We start from the raw sequence: 10,882 nt of genomic DNA on the forward strand, positions 1-10,882 counted from the left end.
ATAGATGATAATAAAAGAGTAAAAAACCAACTCATGACAAACCAAACTAATATGAATTATTTTTCTCTCTAGAATGGCGATTTCGAAACTCTCTTCTTCTTCAATCTTCCTGCCCTAATTTCGTGTTCCTTTGTTTATTATGGTAATCGATTATGATCATTGTATCTCTTTTGCTGATTGGCGCAATAAACATTATCTTTTGCTGGTAGATTGCAACTTATTGGGTCAGTATTATCCTCTTTTCACATGTATTGGGCTTCTTTCTTTATTCTTCCTGCTCGAATAATTAAGGATCTTGAAAAACTAATGCGAGCATTTTTTTGGTGTCAAGGACCAATGAAAAAAGGGAAAGCCAAAGTCTCTTGGAAATCTGTTTGTTTACCTAAAATGGAGGGTGGGCTGGGAATTAGACGGATTAAAGTAGTTAATAAGGCATTAATGGCTAAACATATTTGGAGTATTGTTAACCATCGTGAATCATTATGGGTTCAATGGATTCATTCGTATAAGATAAAGAATCGTAAATTTTGGGATGTACCTAGTCCATCCAATTGTAGTTGGGGTTGGAGGAAAATCCTATCTCTACGAGCTGAAATTCAGCCATTTATCTAATATATTGTGTGAAATGGCAAAGACACCTCTGCTTGGTTTGACATGTGGTCAAATGAATGCCCATTGAACAAGATAATCACGCCTAGGCAGATTAAACAAGCAGGTTTCTCTCTTCAAGATAAAATATACGATGTTGTAAGAGATGGTAATTGGTTGTGGCTAGTTGCTTGGTATGATTTGTTCCCAGTTTTATTAAACATTGCTCCATGCACGTTACAGCAACATCATAAGGACTCAATTACTTGGAAAAATCTGGATGGTAGTCAGGTACCGTTTTCTTCTCATGAAGTTTGTGAAGCTCTTAGGGACCGACAAGGTCAAATTGATTGGGCCCCTATAGTCTGGTTCTCGCAATGTATTCCAAGGCATGCGTTTTTCCTATGGCTTGTTATAGGAAGAAAATTAAAAACCCATGATAAGATGAAGCAGTGGGATGCTGGTGGGAATACTAATATTAACCTCTTATGTTGCTCTTTATGTAAATCAGGTCCTGATTCACATGAGCATTTGTTCTTTGAATGTAAGTACTCGTTACAGGTTTGGAACTCTGTTAAGCAGATTGCTGGAATGCATCATATATCTGCTAAATCGGATGATGTGGTTGCGTGCCTTCTTCCCAGGGCACGCTCAAATTCAGCAAAAAATGTCATTGGCAAATTGCTTGTAGCTGCTTCCGTTTACTTTGTGTGGCAGGAGCGAAATAACATGATGTTTTCTTCTAAAGTTAGATCAGCTACTCAGCTTAAAGATGTTATTGTTTCTACAGTTCGATTGAAGATGGCTACGTTGAACTTCAAGAATACAAATCAAGTAAAGCACTTGTTGGATGGATGGCGACTACCTACTCAGCTACTAGTCATCTAGTTAATTTGTTTTACGTCTAGTGCGTAGTGTTTATGTTTCTCTTGTTTGCTTTATGCTTGTTTTACATTTGCTTGGCATGTCAAGCATATGAACTAATGTGACACTTAGTTGCATTACTTGTATTTTTTTGAGTGGTTATTAATTTAAAATCTCATCGGGGTAACCTTTACCCATAAAAAACAACTCATGACGTACATATACAAATATGAAGATAACAAAATTGAGAACCCGTGCAATTTTTGAAAAGAAAGCAACGTCATGTGCAATAATTTTTCCCGATTCAATGTCAATTAGTATTTGGTTTAAAATATCATGGTTCTCGATAAAAGGAGATCAAATATATAGTGAAAGAGTTTGTTATATGGTAGGAAACTACAACGTTAAATTAAAATATGTAAAAGTTAGTTATATGTAAAGTTAAATTACTACATTAAGAGTACGGAAATTCTAATTCAAATTGGTTGTGTTTAATAATTATGACTAATATTGACCCTTATCGTTTTAATATAATGCCACGTGTCGATTAAAGAATATAATAATCCTATTTTAGTTTAATATTTATAATTTATATCCGCTTTATCTTTTATTTGTAACTACTTTTTATTTCCGTATGCAAGAACAATCATACATAAATCATAGAAAACAAACTAGTGGCCTAGTGGGTATCATTACCACAGAAGGTGTACGTCAATTCATGAATGTGGCAACTCGACCATGTTTGTGAGATCTCAGAAAACCTTTAAACTATTGATTTCACAATTGTTTTTAAATAAATAAATAAACATACTGTAAATTATTTAGAAAATGATCAATTTTTTTAAAAATTAATCTAAAAATATTTCTAACACTAAAAAAAAATGATATGTGGTATTCATTAATTCTCTTTTATAATCTTGGCCCTTGATTTTTTCACATGTCATCATACCATAGTTAAGAGGATTTTTAGGCTATTTTGTTAGGATGATTAATCATTTCCCAAATTATTTATATCCATACTGAAACTTAGATCCACAACTTTTTTGATTAATGGATCACACTGAACACTCTTGAGCGAAATTAATGTTTTTCTTTTCATAAAATAAATTATACAATTTTGAACAATCTTTTGTTCACTCGAATGATCTTTGAACTTTTAAATCTTGATTATAAAAACCTTTATTCTCCAATTAAATAATTTCTTTAAGAGAGGTCGTATTTACATTATTGTTTGCTCTTATACCAAAATGTACACAATGAATGACGAATTGTACAATACTATACAATATTCATTTTGATGCATGAAATAAAATATTTGGTCTTTTTCGTTAAGAAACCATAGTTGTATACTTGTACGAAACATATTTAGAATTTATTTTAAAAGAAAAATCATAACGAATAGGTGGACAGTAGAATAGACACATAAAAAAGAAAGTAGGTTGAACTTTACTTATGTTCAAGAATATGGCTCAAATCATTGAGGAAATGAATCGATGCTCTTTAACTTCTAGTTTTGTTGTGTTCAAGAATATAACCCCCCAATACTTATCTAGAAAATGAATCAGAACGTATCATTTACAAAAAATGAATAAATAAATAAATAAAAGATAAATAACCATAGTTTGTTTAATATTATAATTTCATTGAGTCCTGAGATCTACTTCATGACAAGACATAATAGAAAAGGAATTGATGCGTAAATCACGCGAAAAACTAAGCACAACGGAATTTAAAAACTACTATTTTGGTATTTTCTGGATTTTATGAAATAAACAACAAAACAAGACAATAAATAAAATGATAGATAAAAGAATCCACTACCAAGATTCGTAAAGGCTAAGCCACCGGAACCAAGGATAAAGGAAACACTCCAACCCACCACTATGTTTGATAAAGGTCTAGCCACCACAAACACAGATAAATGAATCGAAGATTTTGGATCTCACCACTATAATTGATAAAGGACGAACCACCACAATTATAGATAAAGGGATCACTCCAAACCACCAAGATCAAAGATCTATAAAGGTAAATGAAGATTTTAAGAAATAGAGGCTGCTCTATTAATTTCATTCAACTCCACATAATCTACCCAATACAATGAGAAATGAGCCCCTAAGAATCATCAAAATTACAATAAAAATAATAATGAAATAAAATAAATAAAAGGCTGGCACATGGTGGGGACAACCACTAACAAAATGGACCAATAGAAAGAGCACGCATAAAGCTTCTAGAAATATTCCTTTTGCAGCCGGGCCCACAAACCGTTAGGAATAACGTTATCACACGCCCCTCTTTTTTTGTCTTTATCACAGCTGTCATCCACCTTCTCTTATTGGGTCCACCAGACACGTGACAATCTTTATTATTCAGTAGCAAACTTTATTGAGGCAACTGGAGAGTGACATCTGGACTTCCACTGGAGACTTAAATCTGGAATTCATCAGTAGACTTGACTGGAGAGTGGTCACTGGAAAGCTTCAGTGGAGAACATTACTGGTGGATCAATACTGGTAACATCTGGAGACCCTTGCCACTGGAGTAATGTTATAACTGGTAACTGGGCTAGTTCAGTAAATAATTGTTTAAAATGGGCGACAATTGGCAGAATGAACATTGCTTGTTCTGGTGGCATTATCTGGCCAGTTTTCTCCATTTCACTTAACTTCTTCAGTTCAGTTGGATCCTCCAGTTCACTCGATTTCTCCAGTTCAGTGAACCTGGTAATTTCTGTATCAGGCATATTAGAGAAGTGATCGAAGTCTTCGATTTACATTGTATAATATAGTGAGATATTATATGCCATTCAAGCTTCTGACATACAAAAAGTAGTTCAACATACAGTGATGAAACTGGGCATCTTATGCGTCGATCGAAAGTGGAATTGGTGGCAACTAAACCATGCATGCCCAGGACAAGCTTATAAGATGGGTAAAATTCTTGAAATGAAGATATTCTTGACAATCGTCAGTAAGTGGTTAGTTAGCAATTAACTAGTGCATATTTTAGGGAATTTTACGACTTTCTGTACATATTTTTCGGCCTAAAATGATCATGTGGTATTTCACACTAGCCGTGATGAAGACGTCAACTAATTTAGGCAAATGACTTCCTTTGTCGTATCATGACGACACGATAAGTATAACCTTTCTGAAGTCGTTCAACATAGGATTGTTATCAAATCCTTGGTATTGGGTTATAGATAAATGTTATTGTCAAGAATATGGGACCAACTTCCATTGGCTAGTATAGATGCCCCTTAAAATGTAAAGCCTGATATATCTTGATTTTGTTTTAATACGGAAGGAACAATACCACGATCATTCAAATAGTATTGATATACATATATATAGTCTTACAGGAGCCCTTTCATATATAGTCCAAAGGTTGATAAAACTATAAAAGAAAAAATGCAAAGAATTATATATAGTCTTACAGGAGAGCTTTCATATAGTCATAATGTGTTCACAATGCTAGTTGTCAGATGTATTTTTGTAACCCAGGATGCATATTAGATTACGCCGCATCCAAGATTTATTGTATTAATCTTACTGTAAAAAGAGAAACTGTACCACTGATACATCTAACACTAGCTAAAAACTGTACTAGCTATTAAATAAAGATCTTAATTTCTTTTTTGGACAGTCAGTATCGAATACTCCCCAAATTCGCCATACAAGGGTGAAGTGTCGAGCTCAGCATGTGGCTTAGCTTGGTAGCACCACAGAGGCATGAGCGCAACGGTCTCCAAGCAAAAAACCCTACCAAAACGCATCAGCCAAGGCTCGACCCGTGTCTGGGGAAAAACACCATGACTCCAACCAGCCGAGCAAACCTTCATTGTTTATACCATAAAGATCTTAACTCTGATAAAAAGATGTAATGATGTGGGACTAACCTCATGACGCCAAGTACATTCAAAGTTAAATTGTATGTGCGTGCACTATGACTGCCATACGATATTTAGATATTGTGAAGATTCTGTTTTAGGAATTTGAAGTTAAAATAGGATGTATACACTACCAGAAGATTTACATGAACAAGAATGTTTTGCTTGAATATACCCTACACTCTGTAAATACTAAATAGTGGGCTATGAACTATTTTCCTTTAGGTTTTCATTTTGATATATCAAAAACATTTACGAAATCTCCACTACGGACCTGCTCGTCTGCTAACCTTTTTAGCCTGTACACCACATCTATGTTATGTGCATCACATTTTAATGACATAAACTAATTTATTGTTGAATAGCATGACGTTACAAGTATTTACCAATCCAATTCGACCAATACCAATTCATATCACCTGCGGCCCAATGTCTCAACAAGGCGGTTCTCAATCTCCATGCGCTTCTTCACAAAGCTGGCATAATTAGCAGCAGTATGGTTGCTAGCCACAGCAAGCTTACATCCAAGAGCTGTTTTCTCCAACTTATCTATGTATAGGCCAGAAATTGGTACAAAGCCACCTTTCGTATAGCACAACAGTCCATGAGCTGCCCTTAATGCAGCTCCTAACGAAGCCGAATCTGATAAATACAAAGTATCACGGTTTAGTGGCTATTCGTCTTTTCACACAACTATAACAGATTTTACCTGGTCTTTGAACTGTATAGACATTGCAGCCAAATACGGAAGCCAAACAACTTAAAATACCATGGTTTGCTGATGCCCCACCCGTTGCTATGATCCGCTCTGGAGGTGACAACATCCCACATTTTTCGATATGACCTCTCATCGAGACAAATTGTCCTTCTACCAATGCCCGAACCTGCCCACAAATGTACACGAACAAGTCAAAATGGAAATGGTTTTTGTAATTCTCATCCAATTTTGCACATAGTTATAGTGTAAAATTTGATTACAAAAAATATAACCCAAATCAACCCATTTAAAGGTAAATACATCTAACATCCATTAAGGAATGCACTTGCCTCTGAAGGGGGATCAAAATTCTTCACTTCATGTTCAACCAGACGATCTAAAGTCTTCCCATCAAAATCCTCCAGTGCATATCGATGGAAACCGACTAGTAAATGAATGAGCATCCACTGTTCTAACTGACGACAAAAGAATATATAATCTAAATTATCAGATAGAGATGACCATCGTACCTGGTAGAGGAGGTAGTATTTCATGATCCTTGTAATAAAAACCGATCTTTCCACCTGGAAAATGACTGCAGACTCTAAGGCAGCAGAAAATCCGAAACTTCATCTGATGTAAAAGAGATCAACTTACAGTTTAACGGCGGTGTTTGTTGCAGAAAGTGGTTAAACACTTCCCACGATCTCTCAGCACATCGATCACGTATATCTATATATTACAAAAACTATAGAAAATCAGGAGAAACTCTTTCACATATAACATTGAGCATATCTTGATGAACTTGTTGATATGCTGGAACTTGGCTTAAAGAACAAGGGTTAGACAAGTTTTCTGGTGCTTGCAGAAAGTCTTCTCAGAAACATATCACTCGTAAGTAGTGGCGTTTAATTTTAAGGTGGCAAAATGACCGGTCGAATAATGGATCAAGACCAGGTTCTGGTTAAATCTTGTGAAAATTTTTTGTTGGGTAGGTTTGGGTTGGTCTGAAACACTTCTGCCTGATTTTGTTATTGCAAGTGTATCAATTGTGATTAAAAAAAATCATTATCAAACTAACAATTAAAGTTTTCATATTAAAAAGGATTTTGCAGGTTACACACTTTGGAAGCACACTTAGGGTGATTATTGACCCATTTCTGTTCAGTGATTTTTAACTTTGCTCCATTTTCAGAATAAATCCTTACCAAATAAACCTGTTAAAAAGTAAATGGATCCAAAGTGTGAGGTCTACTTTTCTTAGATACTGGTAGTCTACCTTCACGGGTGAGAGATCCGTTCTTATAAACTAACATCACCATATAACCTTCTTTATCAACGGGATTTGGAAAAAAATTCCCTTCCAGATTTGGACTATGGTTCATGGTAATTCCGAAGACCTGAATGATTTCTTCACAAATATAACTAATTTGTCTGTTGCATTTCAAGGTACACATGATTAAGAGAAGGGTATCAAGATCCAATGAAGTTGAAGTTACCGTATCACTGGTGCCAAGACTGATTGCAAGATCCCCTGGTGTGTTGAGAGTCAATCCTGAAAAGTTTACAAACCCTCGAGTCAATACATACCGAGATATTAGATAGATGAATTGGATTATCGACTATAAAAAGTTAAATGCAGGTTAGATTTAGACTGAATGACAAATTATTATGAAATTGAAGCCAAGTTGGACCTGCCAGGCTGTTAGGATTATCACCAGACCATTGAATAACCAAACAATCCTTGTTGAACTGAAATCTACAATAAAACATACAATGATCATCAAAAAAAAAATAACTAATAGACCGTCAGAGCACACGGAGTGAATGTGAAACTCAGAGATAGAGATGGCAATGGGCCGGGTTTCAGTAATCCCGGACCCGACCCGATTAAAAATCCTCATCCCAAACCCGGACCCAGCGGGTCCCCGTTTACTTACTAACCGTCGGGAACGGGTTTCCCCACGAGTAATCAGGTATTCATTAATTTTATAAACTAAGTGTTAGACATATATAGGGATAGCAAAAGAACCCGTATCCGACGGGGAAAACCGAAACCCGAGATTTTAGGTCGGGTTTGGGGCCGGGTCTGCAGGTCTAGGGCCGGGTATGGAGATTGTTTTAAGTTTTTTTGCGGGTTCGGGTCCGGGGATGGTATTAGATCAAAACCCGGACCATACCCGGCCCGTTGCCATCTCTAGACGTATAAAATGAGCTCAATCTCTTCTGAATATGACAACATTAGGACATTAATGTTTCATGTCTAATATACCTATATGGATCTCACTTTGATGAAAGAAATAAAAAGAAAAACGATTACAGCATATGACATACTGACACAAGTTAATCTACATGACAAATACATATTGCTCTAAACTTAAGTTTCAAAGTTCAAAGTCTTTGTAAACTACAGGTCCAATTTCAGAATGTAAAACTATGTATATTATGCATGTAATCTGAGAGTAGGGGTCGGGTATATGGGTTCGGGGCGGGTTTCGGTGTACGGGTCGGGTATGCGGGTTTTGATCTAATAGCATCCCCGGACCCGAACCCGCAAAAAAACTTAAAACAATCCCCATACCCGGCCCTAGACCCGCAGACCCGGCCCCAAAACCCGACCCTAAAATCTCGGGTTTCGGTTTTCCCCGTCGGATACGGGTTCTTTTGCTATAGCTACTCAGAGATTTATGGACTCAAGGCTTCCAAAAAGACGAGTGGTACCATGCTGAACAAGTGTGTGTGTGTGTGTGTGTATGTGCGTGTTCTGTTTGGGTTCCAAGTAATTATAAATATAAGTGGGATCCATTATGGGTAAAAAGTGGTTCAATGAAATAACAGTGTCATCCTGATATGGTTGGTTATGTATCCCGCATGGCAGTATCTCTACTCTGTATGCTCTTCAACCAGAAATATTACGGGATGGTTCACCAACCTCTCAACAAAATACGGGGCAATTAAACCAGCAATAGCATGTGCAGGTGCCAAATTTCCGAGTTTATCTTCTAAACCTGGGGCTGTGGCCTAGGCTCAAAATCAACACCCAAAAACTATTTCAAACACACGGCATACAAGCTTTCATGCACAATGCATCATTTATGAGCACAAACCTCCAAAGCTAGATTAGACCATGCCCTTTCCTTGATATCCATTAAATTCATCCCTGCCCCATCAGTATGATCAATACAAGCATACCCTCCAATGAGAATACACGCCATAAATGAGCTAACAAGTGAGATCCGTTCCGTATTGTGATACACTTGAGGGCATGTTTCATAAATTCTTCGAATTTGTGGTCCTGTACATCTCTCATGAGCCCGAGAGCCTGTCAATTTTGCCAACTCTAATGCACCTCCAAGAGCTTTCTCAATGGCTTCACATTGTTCTGTTGTGCTATTATCCATCCATATAGGTGAATCTTTTGTCGAAAAAGCATTCTCAAACTGCTCAACCAAAGGCTTCTTGGAATCAAGATATGATAAAATCCCTAAACTACCCTTTTTCCAATACACACTACCATGCTGTTGTGCACTGCCAGAAACAGCTACGATTTTATCGATATCAAGTTTTGGGGAAGTTTGCAATCTTAGTAAAATGACATCTAATGCTTCTATCCACATCAAGGTAGGGGAAGTAATCCTGCCACTAATAAATGGATCTCTATGCACACCACCTTTGGTTTTGTAATGTGGCAATTCAGTATCAAAATTGATGATTTCAGTACATACAATGTTGAGACTTGAATCTAACACAGTTGCCTTTAATGACCTAAAAATTTCAACATGATATATATATATATATATATATATATGGTAAGGTTCATGTGAGAACTATTCACATATGAACATAGGTAATTATAAGTATAACTTGATAATTCATATGTGAACATAACATACACCATTCACATAAACATCAAGTTATAATATAGAACTTCTCATGGTTCTTCCAATTCAAAAGGTTCTCACATGGTTCTTCCAATTCAAATATAAAGATTCAAGATTTTTCAACCACCACCAGTCCACCACCAAGGTGGGCTAGTTCTAACTTTTTAAAAACAGGGCTAGGAAAATGGTTGGAGAAACGGTCACAAGATATACGGCCGCATAATTTTCAATTATCCGAATATCATTCGTTTACTCGTTGATAATAATTCATAACTTTAATAAGTTACCCAATTCAAAAAACTTGAAAATTGTATGGGGGTTTTGCAATTCCCAAATTCAGAATATTGTTTTGATCACATAATTAATTAATTTTATAGGGGATAAAAGATGAACTTACTGAGTAGAGTTGTCAAGGCCTAGAAAAAGAGAATCATCAGGTATGTCTTCCATGTGGACTGGACTGCTTTTGTCCTAATAATATTTGCAACTAAAATTGATTATGGGTTTTGTAGTGTTGTACTGTAATTGACTTTGACAATGATTGCATGCGTTGGTTAATCTAATCGGATATTATATATAACTATTGCCTCAAGTTCCAAATTAAAATTGGTCCATCCGATTAAAAAATGAATTCATCACAGCCACATAAATACATCTTTTATAATGGAATCTACTTAGCAGGTATTTGTTTCATGGAATTGGTAAGAATTCATTGAAATTAGAATTTTAATTCCATTCCTTTTCTTTATTTAAAAAGTTGGATAAGTGATTGGAGCTCATGCCTCTAGAAACAGAGGTCATGGGTTCGATCCTCATGCCCAGCAAGGCATGAGGTCCTTTTCTACCCTGAAAGCAGCCTCTCTACCTTTGGTAGGGGTGAGGCTGTCTACATATCAACCTCCCCCATACATCGTCGAAGACGGTATTGGGACCCAAAACCCGTGGAAGACGGCATTGGGA

General features: G+C 36.2%; 2 protein-coding genes across 8 annotated transcripts; one reads left to right on the top strand and one right to left on the bottom strand.

Moving 5' to 3' along the window:
• Positions 1 to 654: 654 nt before the first annotated feature.
• Positions 655 to 1,476, top strand: LOC122587786. The gene has a single exon (XM_043759951.1). The coding sequence runs from the start codon at positions 655 to 657 to the stop codon at positions 1,474 to 1,476; it is 822 nt and encodes a 273-aa protein (XP_043615886.1).
• Positions 1,477 to 4,906: 3,430 nt separating this feature from the next.
• On the bottom strand, positions 4,907 to 10,452 carry LOC122586862 (xylulose kinase 2-like). 7 transcript variants are annotated; one of them, XM_043758869.1, is made up of 11 exons: positions 10,320 to 10,452; positions 9,149 to 9,806; positions 8,974 to 9,062; positions 7,736 to 7,800; positions 7,541 to 7,596; positions 7,321 to 7,441; positions 6,699 to 6,773; positions 6,392 to 6,636; positions 6,054 to 6,228; positions 5,731 to 5,986; positions 4,907 to 5,290 (listed from the first exon to the last, which is right to left on the bottom strand). In XM_043758869.1, the coding sequence occupies exons 1-10, from the start codon at positions 10,370 to 10,372 to the stop codon at positions 5,760 to 5,762; spliced, it is 1,764 nt and encodes a 587-aa protein (XP_043614804.1). In that variant the 5' UTR covers positions 10,373 to 10,452; the 3' UTR covers positions 4,907 to 5,290; positions 5,731 to 5,759. The 7 variants fall into 7 exon arrangements, with proteins under 7 accessions (XP_043614804.1, XP_043614806.1, XP_043614803.1 ...); XM_043758871.1 differs by lacking the exon at positions 4,907 to 5,290 and having other exon boundaries at positions 5,449 to 5,986; positions 6,392 to 6,486; positions 6,572 to 6,625; XM_043758868.1 differs by lacking the exon at positions 4,907 to 5,290 and adding an exon at positions 5,449 to 5,643.
• Between the last annotated feature and the right edge of the window lie 430 nt (positions 10,453 to 10,882).

The sequence above is a fragment of the Erigeron canadensis genome, chromosome 2 (assembly GCF_010389155.1).
Source record: "Erigeron canadensis isolate Cc75 chromosome 2, C_canadensis_v1, whole genome shotgun sequence".
Taxonomy (NCBI): domain Eukaryota; kingdom Viridiplantae; phylum Streptophyta; class Magnoliopsida; order Asterales; family Asteraceae; genus Erigeron; species Erigeron canadensis.